General features: G+C 36.8%; 1 protein-coding gene across 1 annotated transcript in view; it reads right to left on the bottom strand.

Moving 5' to 3' along the window:
* Positions 1–18469, bottom strand: part of AGMO (alkylglycerol monooxygenase) — a gene marked incomplete at its 3' end in the record, with an annotated part of 115365 nt that overhangs the window by 19471 nt on the left and 77425 nt on the right. The window contains exons 4-5 of the mRNA XM_026077099.1: positions 13843–13946; positions 6821–6916 (exon numbers count right to left, since the gene is read on the bottom strand). Coding sequence (XP_025932884.1) covers positions 6821–6916; positions 13843–13946 — 200 coding nt within the window. The remainder of the gene's footprint in view (positions 1–6820; positions 6917–13842; positions 13947–18469) is intronic.

Below are 18469 nucleotides of genomic sequence, written 5' to 3'. Positions count from 1 at the left end.
TCAGATACCTAAGTGCCTTTGTTTTAAAATGGGAAGCACACCTAAGCCAACTAAGGCGGGAAATAGGCTTTCCTAATCACCGTCTAGGTCCTAGATGCTAATGAAGGAACTCTAAACCTCATCCCTCTGTATTTTTCCTGATTAAACAGTGTTCACGTGCAGCCCACTGCAGGACAGAAACACTCTGCGCTCTCTAATGGAGGTTTTATTTTCTCCCTCTTGTGTTATTCTTTTTATTTAAAGCAAAAAGCAGAGCTATGCGTTTTATATATCTAGAAAGATAATACTTCTCCCCTCTCATTGACTCTCTTGGAAAAGTGGAACACATTTTGCACTTACTGCTAGTGTTTCTGCTTAGTGAGAGTGTTGTTAGTTTTCCTCTTTTCTGCCCTCTGTCAAGTGCAATGATGACAAGACTTTCACCCTTTGGGTTGGACAGAAAATCTAATAAAACATTTTGGCAGACATGCTGGATTGAAACAGTGAGATCTTTTTGCTTCTTGGAATCATGTTCAAGTTTTATTGTCTACATTGTGTATATATATATCCTATCTGGACTTACAAAGCACTTTCTGCTTTAAATAAAGTATTTTTATCTCTGTTTTTTACTGCCTTACTTGTTCCCCTTCTTTCCACAGTAAATGCTTGAGTTGCCAGTTTGTGGCAGGCGAACAATGCGTTCGTGAATGATAAAAGCATCAGATATCAGGAATGGGACCAGAACTTTCTTTTGTAAAACAAAATTTTGTTCTTATGCAAACCAGTGATTAGTTTATTCCCCACTGTTTTTTTTTTTTGAATAATTTCTTGGATCTTTATAACTCTGAAAAGATGCCATTTCAAAACGGATACAGGCCAGTAGAATATTATATGACGTGACCCGTTTCTAGGAATCCCAGGTAAATCGTTTGGATCACCAAGGGTTGTCAAACACACACAAAAACTATAGTTTGGAATATCAAACTATAAGAATAGCTGCATATCAATTAAAAATTACATTCATCTTTTTGATGACTTTCAGCAAAAAATCTTGTGAACAGTAACTTTCTAGAATAATCCCTTCTCACTGAATAGGACAGATGTAAGTGCTTCCAGTTTGAAAGAGCACATCAAGAAGACTCATGTCTATTTTTGGCAATAGTGGCTGAATTAAAGAGAGTAAGATGTTTCACCTGTTAAATGAACCAACATATTAGAATACAGAAGAAGAAAGATTAAACTAAAATAATTAAACTAAAATAAATTAAACTAAAATTGAATTACAAATGAATTTCTGTCGACAAATTTGACTACAATTTCACAGTCATACTCAACACATTAGATTATTACTGATTTTACTTTTTACTATTCATGCTGTTTACTTTAAAAAAACAACATCTCTCATTTTGCCCAGGAAATCAGAGCAGTCAATCATACTTGCTTTCCACTGTGATCCATTCAATACCACCTGTACTATGATCTTGCAAAAACTTATGCACATGTTAAATTCAACTCATTACAAAAAGTCTCACTGACCTCATAGGAACTATTCAGAGTATGTTAAATTGAGCATAAATATGCCTTTGCAAACATAGGACCTTGGAATTTTTTACCCACTGGCAGAACACCTTTGTTTGTCATTTGCAAACTATCGCAGATTTTAGCTCATTACTAAATACCTCCTCTGCCTCCACAAAACAACCACAAAACAAAACAAAAGTATCCTCTTCCTACTGCAAACACTTAAATACATTATATTCACCTAAGTTTTGTTAAAATGCTTTTTAAATACAAAACCTCATTTCTTGATCAAATTTACCTTTCAGTTTTCCTTTAAGAAACAGATTACTAAATTGTTTTTAAATTACTAAACTACGGAAAGTGTTCCAAATAAACCTTTATATATGTCTTTGTTCCTGCATTCTTTTCTTGTTCATTAAAATGCGACTAGAGCACACAATGTGGAAAAGGGACGTACAAAAAGAAATGGAAAAATAAAATGCTGAAAGAAAAAGAGGATCAATCTCATTTGTTAGAACCCGGAAGTCAATAACTGAATATTCTATCTATTGCCTAATGCTGTCACTTATTAAGAGCTGTCGCTCTGTTTTACAGATTTTATGATTCTTTTACATGCCACCCCTTGGATTTTGTCTTTCTGCTTAAACAGGCACATATATTCTCTAGAGACTCGGGAATAACATTTGATAATGATGCAGTAATCACAAGTGTACTGCTACTTAAAAGAAGTAAGCATACTAGTATGTTACTTAATGGTACTTGTTTTTTCATTTACTTGTTTAATTTATTTGCTGACCCTATGCTCATATTTAAACCACAGAAGAGTGTTTCTGAATCTGGCCCTCTTCTCAGGTAGGAGTTGAGGGATCAGTATAAGAGCTGCAGGATCCGGCCACACCAGCTCACCTGTACTCAGCCAGCTTACGGGCTGCGCATGGCATCCTGCCACAAACTGCATTCGCTGGCCTAGCCAGAAGATGAGACCTCCTTTTCACAAAAACGTGAAGCCTCAGAAATTTCTCTCTCCTTCAAAGTTTTTCATGAAGGAAAACAGAGCAGAAGTCAAAGCCGAGCAAAGTCAGAGAGAGACCTGGAGGAGCATGCGCATCGCAGGGGAGCACCCGTGACCACCCTCCTCTCCTTGGCCCCCCGTGGTCGGACATTACACCCTGCTGCCCAGGGGTACTACTGCATGCGGCATCAAAGCTGCACTTCTACTGAATGGACATTTTCTCACCGAAACAAAAATATACATGCTGTGTTTTGCCCTGTATCAGCAGAGGATTTCACTTCTTTTATGCCAGTCTGCATGAGATATTGCCAAAATAGTTCCCATTCCTTGCCTGCTTTCAGCCTTGTTGCTCCTAGGTCATAGCAGTGGCTTCACCTTTTTATGCTCCCGAAGTCTGATGAAGTAGAAAGACTTAAATAAGGGAAAAAGAGAAGCCTTAAGAAATCTGATTTCTGTAAGTATGGTAAAGGGCAGATTACAGTCTCTMCTTAAATTAGAAAATTAAGCAGATACTAATGCATGTCAAAGATCAAACAGGCAAGGAATAATCTGTTGTTGCAAGTACTACCAAAAGGAATTGATTCAGTTGATACTTTCCAAATACACTTTGACATCTCATAAAAATTACAGCTAAACCAACAGAAACTAATTTCTGTCTTTCACAGGTGTCTATCAGGTTATAAACGCACCTAACTTATTGGTTGTAATAAATGCATAACGGAAGGATATAGTTTAATATGAACCACAGTCCTTCCGAATCACCTGTGAAAATAAACGGAAACGCAGTATTTCTCTCTGTCAGTAACAGTCCTGAAACATTTTGTGGCTTTTGAAAAATTAGATTTTTAGTGCTCTTTGACCAAAGTATTTTTTTTTACTCCCCTCATGGTCTAGATGAGAATGGTCTAGTCATAGAAACATTTCCCCCAGTCCATTTAAGGCCAGATCTACTGACTGCGTCTTTCCACTGAGCTAAACAGGATTAGATTGGACCAAAAATTGTTTTCTCTTGATTTATTGGAATCCTATCTTTATGCATCACTAGGGAAAAGCTTTTTCTTTTTTTTTCCTTTGTCATTTAAATAAACCATTATGAAATTTATTTCAATTCCTTGGTGCTATGCAGAGATTAAAAACATATATATTTGGAAAATTTCTGATACAATTTGAAATTGCCATGTACACAGTGAAATAATGCATAGAAGCAGTGAAATAAAGGCAGCCTTCAGACAGCAGAAAATCTTGTAATGGAAGAATATAGTTAAATGCATATACACAACTTATTTAAGTCACAAAGCAGTATTTTCACTGTGGCACATCTACCCTTTCTTGATTAATTACTGAAATGCTTTATCTGTTTCAACAGTTCATTCGATTTTGGTGCTAGAAATCTTTTATTATTACTAAAAGAATGGTTTAGTTATAATCTTTATAGTGTTTAAAATGCTGTCCTGTTTTACGTAAAAGGCCAAAAGCTAATGCATATCAAGTATGCAGGAAATAGAGAAGTCTAACTGAGATACAAATAGTGGGTACTTTTCATCTTTATGATTTGGTATACAGTTGTCACAGGACTATATGAGCTACTTGATTTAAAATAAAATAGACTATGTCTGATTTGTTGGTAGGAAAGCTGGACAGAAGCTGACATAACAAACATTGAAAAAGGTCAAAGTTATAATGTTAAGAGAAGTTTATTATTTGAAACAATACAGGACACATTCTAAGTTAAAGTTTGGGAAAATATCAGGGATTGTACTTTGGCTGTAAACTGTTGCTCTAGGCTGAAATATGACATACAAAGTCTCAGCACAGCAGAATCCTTTTTTAATTTTTGAATTGAATTTGAATTAGCTTTTTATGCAACAAGAACCTAAACACCTCAAATCTAAACCAAAACAAAACACCTTCCCTTAGAAGCTGGTTAATATACTTTCCATCTTTCCTATTACTTAAAAATCTTTTTTTTGCTTTTATAGAAAAACAAATTGTGCACCCCCTTTACTAGGCCTTTCAGTACTAATGAGGCAAAATTGTTTATTAAAGAAAGCTGATGATAAACTCTACATTTCTTATCAAATGCTCCTGCATTTTAGAAGCAAACTTTACAACTTGCAGGGGCAGAATAGAACAGATGCAGTGTGTCTACACTAGACCCTGCCCCATGACATGTGCTGCCACCTTGTAAAACCACGCAGCCAGGCTCCCAGAGGACACCGGAGCTGCCTGGGGACTGGGGATCTCCCGGGTCTCAGCCCTCGCAGGCAGCTGGCGCTGCAGAGCAAGGGGCAGTGGCAGTCACTGAGCCGTGATCACGTTTTCTGCAGTACGCCAGGCCTGCAGCCCCAAGCAACCCACACGCATTGGGGAGCTACTGTGGTCTGGGACTTACAGAAAGGATTTTCATTTTATTATTATCTAGGTAAGATAATTTGAACTGTTAAAAGTCAGAAAAATTACTTTGAAAAAAACTTTAAAATGGCCCAGTTCTAAATGCAGTTAAAATATTCCAGTTGTCACAAAAGGCGCAGTAGGATGGTAAAACACCATATTATCTTCACCAGAAATATTAGTTATTAATTTAATAACTAAGTGGCTACAATAGTTACTGCTGTTTCCCTTCCTTTGCCCCCTGAGAGCAGGAAATGTGCTAATATACAGCATAACTCAATTTCTATTTTGACATCATTTGTGACCTCAAAGCATGATTTCAATGTATTTCAATTGATTTCAACCATACTACAAAAATAGCATCAGCATTATCAACTTTAAGAATATCTTCCTTTGTAAACAAAGATCTATGATTGGATTAGCTGCATCAGTACAAAAGATCCATTGTTTTTTAACTGATGCAATAATTGAATAGTAAGGGGTGCTTACCTATGCACTGAGACTAAAATACATTCCTGTTGAGACACTAGCACATGGTGCATACGCTATGGGAATTCCTTTTAAGCCCTATAAAGGATTTAGCACTTTAGAGGGATGCAGGTAATTCATAGGCCTCTGAAATGCACTTTAGAAACTCAGAAGTACACTGCGGCCCCAGTGCTGAGACTCATGGTGTTACTGCTACACAGCAGAACATTAGGAACACCTYAGCCAAGGAAGAAATGGCTACAGACAGCAGGGAAGAGCTAAATGAAGCCTATTACATCCTTCTTAGTGGTGAAACACAAATAAACAAATAAACATTGCTACCACATTATTCAAAGTGTTCATTTGGTACAATTTCGAAGTGTTGGACCAAACTTGTTCAAAACATTTTTACAAGACTGTGTACTGCATGACTTTATGCCAGTCCTGAGTCGTGGTGATGTGCATTACATTTTATTGTAAGTGTTTGCTAATCACTATCAGTAAGTGATGTTGCAGGGCACGGGATGGGTATTAATGACTTTAGAAATGTGCTCAACAGAACTAAGCAACAACAGAAGTTTGCAAATGGGTCACTGTAAGTAGCTTTTTAATGAAACAAGCACACAGAAAAGAGAAAATAAAATCTACAATTTAAATAACAATTGCCTAAAACAGCAGGTAAAGAAAATGAAATTGTCTTCCAAATGGATCATCCTATAGATGGCACAATGAAACAGTAGAGTGAAAATGATATCTGAATAATCAGAGTCCACAAGCCTGGTAGTGCAATATACTGCTAACATATAATACATCATACTTTTAAGCACCTCTAGTGTAGTGCAAGGGAGAAGGCAAAAGGTCTTTAAAGGTCTTCTGACACATGAGAAGTGTGGGAAACTATATTCTAATTACAATGGGTTACTACTTGTATATGTATGCAAAATAGATATGGTCTACACAGTCACACACAAAAATACGTAAGTGCAGACATAAACAAATAGCTAGCATATAATCAAAGAATTTTTTTTTTTCTCTTAGAATGACTTGCAGTAAGAAGGAAACAGTATCTGACTTCAGTTGTAACTCTAAATGACAAGGAGTTTTTTCCTAATATTTTTCCCTAAAATATTTATCTTAGAAATGAAATCAGTTTCAGTATCTGCCAGAAGTATTTAATAAGCTGCAAGATAGGAAAATGTAGTATTAAAGTAGTAGAAAGTTTTGTTTCTTTACAGTTACTTTTTTTTTAATCTAATTGGGACCAACTGGCCTCATTGCCTCTTATAAACTTAGCAATATATATTCCGAAAAAGGAATAAAAATGAACAGCTGTTTCTCTTTAAAAAAGTCAGACAAAGATTTTTCTTACACAATAAATCAGTTGCTAGTGGATTTCCAGGACACTGCTCCAGGCTAACTGTTTAGGTATGGCTTAAAAACCTGGTTTACCTCTGTATGTATCCAAAACTGGTAAAGAAGATTAAACTGTAGATGAACAGCAAACACTGAAGGAGGGATAAAAAGAGCCATGGGCAAGTTGAACATCTGAAAAATTAGAAAGCAAATATACATTATATTTATCATTCTAAAATTGTGATTGATCTCAGGGCTCAAAGCACTGCACAAGTTAATTGTATCTTATAATAACTCTGTAATGTAGACATTATATAAAACAGATACTGCTTATTATGTTACCACTAGATACTGATTATTATGTTAACACTAGATACATTATAGCAAATGGACATAAATTGCTGCAAAAGTGATTTGCCAAAAGTCATAATGTGAGCAAGTTGCAAAATCAGGTAAGGAGCTCAGAAATCCTGAGATTAAAGGTTTTTTCTGTTTGCTATATGGAATAGACATAGATATATCTTTGACACGAAGGGTTTACTCAGAGAGGAGAATTATCATGGAGTAAGCAAGGTGTGAATTTATAGCACTATAGCTTTTCCTCTCTAACTCCCTATGTGAGCACCAAAAGGGCAAGGCAGTTTACTCAGCTTTCAAAGTTAATTGTAAATTCTCACCCTAACTTCCTCACAGCATCTCCCCTGAAGCCCTGTCCTGACTGATATACTGATATATTCCTGGGTTGTAAGTGCTAGCATGAAAATAGTTTCAAAAAACTGACTCCTTAGGAAAGACACTAATATCATACATAGAGACTAAAGTCCAAGTAATTTCACAATTAATTGTTCCACTGGCTGAGCAATAGCTCAGTCTTATCTAATAGGATGAGACTTCTACAACCATCACATGTTAAAAGTCAGCCTGCTTTCTTCAGATTCAGGTTAGTCTTTTCTTCTCAAACAAAACAAAACAAAACAAAACAAAACAAAACAAAAAAACCCTCCTATATCAGTTGCGTTGAGAAGTTAATCCTTTCCTAAAGCACAAAGAGCTCTTTTCAACCAAACAATAGTGGAGGTGTCTTCAAAACTTTAAGTCTCTAAGTACGCAGGGAAAATTCTGGCAAGGAATAAGAAGAGCTCCCAATGAAACATACCACAGAGTCAGCAAACTCCGTTTGCAAGTTCCTATTGTCCTTCTCACAAATTCAAATCTTGGAACATCAGAGGAAGCAATCTGAGAGCCATCCCAGGGCTCCTAAACCAGGCATTCCTTGGTACAAGTCTGAAGAAAAATAATACTTAGTGTTTAATGCTGCTTTTCCCCAGGTTTTGTCAAGAACTCCATCTAATGGGTAAGACATCAAGCTGGGGCTGTGAAACAAGTGCACCTCCATCGCAGTGATGTGATGCTCTCAAAAGTCACTACAGTGGTTTCTCAGTGTCAAGAGCCACTGGAGGACTAAGGGCCTGCAACCCTGGCTCAGTCTGCTGGCTTCAACACTGGGCAATGACTGCAGCCTGAAGCACTGGAAAGAAACTCGTAAGTCCCTGCAGCTTCAGCAATCGCCTCATAGGGCTGAGGACAGCTATTATTTCAAAAGATACATTCACACCTTTGGAGCTACCACACCTCCTCCACAGACTATACTTAGGCAGCTCCTGGTTGAATGACTTGGAAAATTTTCTCTTCCAATAAATAAAGATATTCAAAGGTGGTTGAAGGACTGCACTGAGTTTTTGAACCTGAGGAAAAAATGCAATCAGCTGTTTGGTTTTAATCATTCTGATCCTCAAAGATTGAGTCCTTATGTAAGTTTTATGAAACAAAAAAAGAAAAATCTATTCGGAAGCTGAAACTTTCACATTCAAGTCCCTAAGATTAACTCATCTAAGCAAATTCACAAATATTCATAGAAGCTCTTACTTAAAGCGGGAGGTAGTGGGAGGTAGTAAATGCCATTAAAAGGGATGGGACATTTAGTCATAAAATTCTGGAGCAGAGGTAGGCATAAGCCTTCTTTTTGAGTTAAGTAAGTGCTTAAAGGAGATGAGACTGTTTTATGCAGAAGACTAGTAAATAGAAGACCTGCTTTCAAACCCCACCATTCTCCATGATCTGAAGCAGAAATATAGCATCTCCCACATTTTAGAAGAAATGCTTTCATTACCGGTGTAGAGTCAGTCTGAGTTCCTTTYTCCTCTTTCCACTAATCTGGACCCCCTTAGCAGTTAATTATTAAAAGTGGAGAAGCTACAAAAAAGAGACTGAGAGACATTTGTCCCACAAATATGAAGGCTGGCATTGTTTTTCTCAAAGGTTATCTTATGAAAAAGCCAATGAAGGAGTAGAACCCACGGCAAGATTTAAGTAAAGCTAGTGCAGTCTTCTCTTGTTGATTGTACCTGTCCAGTGGCACAGTAAGAGGAATTTTTTAAAAGAAATAGAGAGAAAGTTGATTTAAAAAAAACCATATGGTTTTCAGATTATTCATGGATATAGTTACAGGATTTAAAGCAGGGTTAAAAATGCTATGCTTTTTTTCTGAAAGTGGCATAGGCAACTTGGTGGTATTTACAGATGACTCAGAGGGGAAGAAAGGATCATCTTCATATTTATTTTCTAACCTACTTCTCACATTAACTACTAGGATTTCCCTGCTAAGTGGTGAGTTGGAGGAATTTTTATGTAAATCTACAGGTAAATTTGAGATTGACAAGGGAGAATATTTTCCTAATGCTTCATGTTTCCTTGCATTGTAAGTTTTACTTTGCACAGAAAGGATTTGAAGGATCATTTACAAAAGCAGAACACATACGGAGAGATGAAAACCTCTCCTACATAAGAGAAACAAGAGTTGGTTTCTCATATTTGTGGTTCCACTGAAAGAACAGGATCACTATCAGGAAAAAACCATCACTAAATTGTTTTTCACTGGAAATGCCAATTCCCCAAATCAAAACATCTCATGGGAATTTACCAGCTTTCACTAATCTGCAGAGGAAAAGCTTTCTTGGCTCCAAGATGGAATTTCTGGTTAAAACTACAGAAAAACATTTATCATGCTCACAGATCTTTTCCCATTTGTGGATTCAACAGAAAGAGACTGAGAGAGTGCCACAATAACTGATAAGCTGATGGGGAAGGCACTCATGGAGGGGGTGGAGAGGTACTCATGGAGGGGTCTGCTGCATTGCAGCTCTCTGCCCTACCAATTAAGTCATTGGCAGTTTTAGAGCAGTGTGTGTCCCCTGTGCTTCTGCATGCTTGCTGGCTTGGGCATGCTCTCGCTGTCTCTCCTGTTTAATTAAAAGCTTCTAAACGCTCCCACTAAAGAAAGGGAAAATGTTGAAAATCATGAAGCTGAGCAGAAGGACTGAGAGTTTCCTGCCCAGGTCCAGCGCTGAGCCCATCTGCCTCCACACTGCGTCTCGGGGGCCACCTGCTGACCTCGCTAGCTCTCTGCCAGCGCAGAGCTGGGAGCTACGCACAAAAGCTACGCACAACAAGCTCAGACTGCGTAAACCTGCGGGAGGATTCTTCCAGAATTAGAGGTAAGAAGAAGAAGAAGAAGAAGAAAAAAAAGATCCCGATTCATTAGATAAACGGTGAACTTTGTGACTATGTGCTAGAAAGAGCAGTGTTACCTTTTCCCTTTTGAAAAGGAACAGATTTATATGCAGACATTTCCACTGTTTTTAAATCAACAAGCCATAATTCAACCCTTTATCTAAAAGTATAGCATAAAGCTATTAAAATATTATGGATCTAAATTTTGGAATTAAATCTTACCCTTGGAGGAAAATTAAGAACTGGTACTCAAAGGACTAAATGAGTAGTAGCTTTTCAAGCTGTTTATGCCACTCTTTCCTTTCACAATTACACCTCAACTGAGCATTTCATCAGAAGCAAAAATATATGCAACATTAGCTTGCTGATTTCTTCTTAAAAATGAATAGACATTTTTTCCACATCATTTTCCCCCAAGATGGGCTTGAAAACCATCTCTCAATCTGACAGCAGGTCTGCTTCTTTACCACTCTTCCCCTGGAACAACAGAAACGCTTTGTGTGCAAATAACATGAAGTTGGCACTTAGCTCCAAGTTCAGGAGTAGGTATCACACCACTGATCGCACTTAAAGCATGTTTTTCTCTTCTCTTTCATTCCACATCTTTTCAATCAGCCTGAGCACAACCCACACAGATTAATATACTGATTTATTTATCTTATAATGTTTAACTTAAAACACATACAGAGCTGGCAGCAGAACAGTCCCACAATCCCACATCATCCACCACAACTTTCTCACAGCCTCCACAAAACTGGATGTCAAACTGCATTCAACTGTTCACAGGCAGTGACAGCCACTCACTCTCGGAGATGAACTAAAGACTTCACCGAGATCCAGCCTCAAGGCAAATGCAGCCCTGGCATTCTGGGCAAGCCTGGCAGTCCACAAAAGAGCAGTGCCGGGAGCACTAGCAAGATTTGTATTCATGTATAATAAAGTTTTGGAGAAAGAAAATCGGCACACCTCTCAAAAGTTCTGGAGGGAGGTAAACACTTATTTATATTAACCAAATGTTTTGGTTAATATCAAATGTTTTGTGGGGAAAAAAAAAAACACTGCACACGAGTATTATTGTTTCCTAGGTTGGTTTCCCTCTGCTCGAAGCAAATGAATTTTAAATGTACACATTTTACTTGCCAGATGATACCAGTGTGGTCTTGAGGGCTGTCTCTAGAATCTGAGGAGGCATCTTGGCCTTCCTGAATATTTTGTGCTCTCTGAGGTATCATCCTCAAAACCACGCAGACAGACAAAGTACTCATACACACACCCATATGTACACACAGGCTTTTTGTCTTTTTTGAAATCTTGTTTTTGTAATGCATTTGCACATATGGTCCCAATGGGTAAATGCGCAAAGGTTAAAACTCTAACATGGCAGTATTTACATAGGAAGCAGAGTTATGACAGCACATACATCCCCTCCACTATTGTTCATTATCGTCATTTAAATTTGCGGCACTCCTGCTAACACCAGATGACTATCTTCTGAGTAAAAAAAATAGCAATTTCCAGAGAAACCTTTAAGATACAAAACTAAGAAAGAGTATCTGATCCATAATTTCCAAGAAAACATCATTTTTTTGCAACCTATTGATTTAACGTATCTAGTATGACATGCTTGAAACAGCTATGGATAACAGGCTAGATCCATGCTCCACTACATGAACATAAATACAAACTAACTATGCTGAAGTTAATGGAGTTACATTGGATTTGCATTTGCATGAGCACATACTCTTGGCTTTGAGTCCTTTGTGCATAGGCTAGGCATAGAGATTGCCAGAGGACTGTGGGCTTTTTTCCACCACCAGTATTATACTGAATTGGAGGAGAATATTTATCTATTTTATATATATTTAAAAATACATATATATTGCTTTTAGTATATATGCAGAAATAAAATCAATGCAATACTAACCAAATTTTTAGGGGATTCTGAGTTGAAGGAGAATAATGAGGCTGTTAGCAAATGATAAAATTTCTTTTGATTTGATATGTCTATTTTTCTAACAGATGGCCCTTTTTCTATTTGCCATCAAATATCTAACTAACTGCCTTAGACAGGCAACTGACAAGCTGTGTGATTTATGCAGTATGGACACAGGGCCTGATCCAGGTCCCAATGACTTCAGTAAAGCTGGACCAAACCCATAGGAGACATACAGCCAAGAAAATAAATAGAGCTGGTCAAAAAAGTTTTAGTGCAACATTTTTTTACTAGAAAACACAGTTTTGCAAAAAACAGAAATATTTCTCCAAAGAGAAACACTGTTTTCAGGTATCTAAATGAACCATTATAACATTCTCATTTGGTAATAAACAAATAGCTTTTAAGCACAGTTAAATTTTCATTTCTTAATCACTGTGTTCCATTATATATAAGAATTATATTTAATATATACATTTTAATGGTTTTGACATTATCAAAATATTTTTCAATATTTTTATAAACAAAATGATCCAGAATTGTCCAAATGAAAACTTTAGATGCTTCCTTTTTTATTTTATTTTATTAGGGATGATAAGACAATTTGTTCCAAAATGGAATGAAAATATAACTCAGATTGTGAAAACTTCACAGATGGAAGTTATATTTTTTGATCAGAATTTATATCTTTTGCCTTTTGGGAAACAGGCACCTTTATAGGGAAATATTCAGATATTTTACCTGAATGTATTTTTCCCAACTCATTTGTATTTAGAGAAATGTTTTCTTCTGAAAAAAAACAGTATATGCTGTTTAGGCATATGCAACATATTTTGTAATATTACCTTCAAAATCTAATTTTGAAAATTCAATTTTTGAAGATATTATATACATGTTTTTAAATAAACTATGAAAGTACAATCTGAAATTAAAAAAAAGAAAACATTAAAGAGCAATTGAGGAAAGCAATAGTTATCCTGGGCCCCAAACCAAACACTGACTAATTTGTTAAATTTATGAATTTACTTGGAATAAACATTTTTTATCCATAAATAACTATTCTTCTTAATTTGTATTTGATGTGTACACAGCTCACCATTTACATTAAATTTTATCTGAAAAGGTAAGATAAACGTACTGACATACTTCCTTTACTTACTTGGGGCACTGACATATGACATGAATGAGCAGTAACAATAAATACATTTGCATGTCCAAAGCAATCTTTACTAGTAATTTCTCTCACTGCTCCTTTCATTTATACAGACATATTCTGGAGTTATATTATAATCATTGATCTTCTTGTCTACTTATGCATGAATAAATGGATGAAAAATAACCTGTCCCATTTTTCTTGGAAAGTTATGAATGTATAAAAACAGAGTTATAGCTAGCCTTCTTAACTACTTATTTGTTTTCAACAGTTTGCTAAAAAAAGTGTTAATGAATGTATTTTTCAAGCTTAAAAGCTTCAAATCTTTCAACTTCTGTGCTGTGCTTTTCAGTGTCACACATCTTAAATAATGTTTTACTTTGAAGGGAATCAAACAGAATGTTTTAATTTTTAGTAGATCTTGCTGTTTTCACTTTGTTTGTCAAAYGTTTTGCAACTTACCCAGGAGGTATATCTCTGCAGTACAGACTGTCTCAAGGCTGTGAATAAGTTGTAATCTTCAGAACTATGATGTATTTGGTGCGCTGCCCACAGTATATTAACCTCTGCAAAACACACAATTTCTTAGGCGGCGTGTACAAGAGAACAAAGCAACATTTGTTTCCCATAGTTCCCCCCCTACGCTTTTCTTTTTTTGAACTAAAGCAACTAATCCCCCAAATTACACTTTGCTATTATACCCTAGTGTAGCAGGTAATAAAAACTAATGTGCAGAGCTGAGTTTGGGTTAAACACCAGTAAGTGGACACAAGTGGGTGTAATGTTGAGGCTGAGGAGGGTGAGGCTGTGACAGGACATGAAGCATCAGTGGAAGAGCAGAAGGAGGCGGGCGATGAAGGTTAAACAGCCAGAGAGTCCATTGGAGCTCTGCTACGAGGCTCAGAGGGACAAGGACTGAGGATGTTTCCATGCTTGCACTCATTTTCTGAAGTTATATTTCAAGACTAGGAGACACAAAGTGTGCCAGAAATCTCATGCTTCATATTTGAACAACTTAACTGATATCTGCTATTGTGCTTAAGGTTTTCTGGAACACTTAAATCTTCAAGCCCACTTGTACCACACACCACAAAGCACAACCATTGCCTGCCCACTAGTGACAAATGGAAAAACAAATGGCCATTTCCTGGGAACTCCAGATCCAGCCAAAGGAGAGCAGTTGCTCTGTTGTGTTACAGTTCAAAAAAGCTGCTGGAATAAGGGCAAAACCAGTGTCAGTCATGTGCTCCAAAGGCATGACACCGCTGATTCACTGCAGTGAAGAGGAACACTTCAAAATCCTAATTGTATTTCAAGGCATTTTTTCATTAAGTGCAAATCTGGGTGTCCTCTTTGCTGTGAATATTGATATTTGGAGAGTCTTAAGTGGGAGGTTATCAAACAGAAATAAAGCCAGAAGTGTTCATGGTCATATCAGATGTATAGCTACAAGCTATGAAGAAGGCCTTAATGACAGCAAAATGAGAAAGTGGGTGGTTAATGCAGCCTATTTACCATAAAACTAAATTCAAGGTCACCTATATTTCAAGGGATGAAATGTACACAAAGCACCAGCTGATTACAGAAATTAAAAATTCACTGGCTGACCTCCGGCTGTGCACTCCCTATCCCCACTGATAGGCTTCACCAGGACAAGCAGAGAAGTGCCTTTGGCAAACATCAGAATCCCTTTCACGCAGTGATCTTCTAAAGTGTATTTAAAGTCCTGAAATTGTCTAATGCCAAGCTTATGTCAGATAGCTTAGGGCTGGTGATTAACATGTACTTGTAATGTAAACTGATGCCAAAAGGAAAAAAAAAAAAAAAGCCTTAATGAATTTCAAGGAGTCTTCACCATTTTAAGGGGCTAGATAGTCCTGTAACAGGAGGTAACAGTCTTGTATGCTAGAAACTGAGAATTTTAAATCTAACAAATTTTGACAGTTTAGTAATTTATATGGCAACTTCACCTTTTCTCAATGTCCTCTAAGTCCTTGAAAAGCCTTCCAGTAGCTGAATTAGAATTGTAATTTAAAATATCACAAAACCCACTTAACACTCAATCTGAGAAGTCTTCCTTCTTTAAATGCATTTTCTCCTGAAGGAACAAGTGTGTGCTATATCGACAATTAGCAATCATTAAAAAAAAAAAAAAAAAAAAAGTCTTAATGCATCTCTGCCTAGTGAGCTCCCTAGGAGATGAATTATTCAGGTGAGTTTCAGTACTCAATAACAATTTGTATTTGAAATGTTTCCCAAGACCTCAACAGAAGCTAAATGAGTGAACAAAGCATCTGAAAAGGTGGAGGTTAAAGACCTGTCTCCTTAGTTGTTTTAAAAGCATTTACTTCCTATCACAAACTGTGTGTAACACAAGCCTTCACTCAATGAAGTACAGCTGTACAAACAGGGTACAGTAACTGGATCTTGCTTCTTTCCCTCAGTCATTTTTCAGCATTGTGAAAAGTTCAAGGAAGGGAATCTATGATGATTTTTACAGTCTACTTTCTTTCTAGTTAAGGTCAAATGGTTTTCAAAATGAATTACTAAAAAGGCATTTTATTAGCATTCATTTTTCAGTTAAACTACCTTTTACACTACCAAGAATACGGAATAAGGTAACTGCATATTGGTAAAACATTAATCTTTCAGATGTGTGAGTCAGCTTAAATGATCTATCATTCAAAAGGCGACCATAGGAGTATTAGGGACACAAACAAACAATTCTGCCACAAGTAATTCAACTGCTAAAGCTATTTCTGACTTTTCTGTTACGGACGAGTAAATTTAATCCTGCTCCTTAATCCCATTCTCGCTAACATCAGAGGCACAGTCTATACTAAATTCCTTAATGATAACAGGCAGAGCTGATGATTGGAAATAATTTTCATCCTAAATGTTTATCTGAATAAACACATCATTGGTAATAGTTATTATAAGCAGAATAACTTCTTGAATGAACTAAGTGTGAGATGGATCGCCCAAAGCTCAGTCTGTAACGGTCAGCATGCTAAACATGCTGCATTCATGACAGCTAAAAGACTTCTCACCAATATAAGAAGCAGAGCAAGCACTTATCAAGAAGTATGTTTGCCTGTTCACTAATCACCAGCAACAGCAGCTGAAAAGGGTCTATAGAAGAGTTAGGTGGTTTCACTTTTTCATTCAAAGTGACGATAACTTGAAGCAAAACAAGAAAAGTTATTTGGATTAGAATGCAATTATAAAAGACTGTCTCACATGCACTTTCTCATATTTATAATTACATAATGCCCCCCTAGAAGAGAGAGAGAAAGAGAGAGAGTTGACACAGTTAAAAAAATCCATGCAGAAACCAGGAAGTATTACTACCTTCTGTAGGTCTCCTCTCTCTAGTTAATTCTCCAGTAAAGCCACAGGAAGAAAAGTAGGCAATGGGACAAAGCTCTAATGATTTTTTTTTCCTAATGAAATTATGTTTTCTGACATGGTTGGTAAATTAAAAATATATACACAACTGGAATATACACATGGACAAAATTGTTACTTTTGATTCAAGAGAGTAAGTATCACAGAATTATAGGGTAATTCAGATTGGGAGGGACCTCTAGTCCAACCTCCTGCTCACTGCAGGATCAGCTATGAGGCTGGTCATGGCTCAAACCAGTCGGGTCTTGGAAATCTCCAAGGATGGAGACTGCACTCCTTTCTGGGCAATCCATTCCAGTGCCTAACTGAATCACAGTGGGGTAGTTTTTCCTTATATTCATCCTTACATCTTTTGTTTCAATATATGTCTTCTGTGTATCACCATTCCATTATGCACTGCTGCAGAAAGCCTGGCTCCATCTTCTTGATAACTTCCTTGTAGGTGCTGGAAGGCTGCTGTTAAATCCCCCAAAAGCCTTATCTTCTCCAGACCAGTTCCCTCAGCCTCCCCTTTTCTCTGTTCTATCACTGGAAGTCATATATTGAACTAATGTTGAACAAAGACAAATCTTCATTTTTGTTTAAAATTATTCTTATTAAGATAAAAATCTCTCAATTGCTCTGAGCCCACTGACTTTAACAATAGCAGATCTAAGAAAACTTTATGGTGACTTAAAGAACTAAGTGAAAACTAAGGGCCAGAAGGATGATAAACCCATCCATCATCCTGCAATTCCCGTGCACCACCAATTTTCTTTCCCTCCTCACCTATCTAGATGGCACAATTCATTCCCTTTTGGAATTACATGATGATTCTTTCAGGATTTATACTGGGTGACAGGCCAAAATATTCATTGACTCATTGTTACAGTGGTAATAATAATGTATTTGGTAATAATAATCTCCAGTAACAGGATGGAGTTGCTCTAATCTTCCTCTGATCAAAACACCATGTCAGTTTTTTAAAAAGAACCTGAGGAAGGCCACACAAAGCAAAGGAGGCCCTCACTGAGCTATGTCATAAGTTGTACCATTTTCCTCAGAGCTATCTGAAAAGCACAAGGATGAGRGAGAAGTGGAAATGCCACCTGTATCTTCTATTAGAGCTATTTCTCCATTATAGCAGAAGGTGAAGATCACCACAAAGTTTTCTTCCCACTTATTTTCTCCTTTTGGTTTTCCAAAGGGATGGAAGATGAATGATATTACCTTTTTTCCACTTCTTCCCTCCCCCCTAATAATTAATACATAAGTATATAATGTTTCACACACCATCACAACCATATTGGCATGGCAACCAACGGTTCCCCTTAGCCTTAATTTTTTTATATTTCAAATTCATTTTGTGGCATGAATCAAATCCCTTTGAATGAGACCCAAAGACAGACACAGCACCTGTGCCGTATCTCACTACTTCTCAAGTATTTCCCTTGCGGAGGTAGAAACCAGTCATCATATACAAAAGATTACTCTTTAAGAATACAAGGTGCAGGAAGTTTCAGCTGAGTCTTTGTTGTTCTTCACTTCCCTAGCTTTCAGTGGTTTCCACAGCCCATCACATTTTAATTAACAACAGGAGAAAATATATTTACCAAAAAAACTGTAGCCATTTCAAGGATCTATGTCAATGAAAACAACCATTTTTTCACAATCTTCCAAAGCAATGCAATGGTAAAGATCT

Source organism: Apteryx rowi, unplaced genomic scaffold, assembly GCF_003343035.1.
Source record: "Apteryx rowi isolate R43461 unplaced genomic scaffold, aptRow1 scaffold_449, whole genome shotgun sequence".
NCBI lineage: Eukaryota > Metazoa > Chordata > Aves > Apterygiformes > Apterygidae > Apteryx > Apteryx rowi.
Note: the sequence above shows the minus strand (reverse complement) of the source record. Positions and strands in the feature narration are given on the sequence as shown.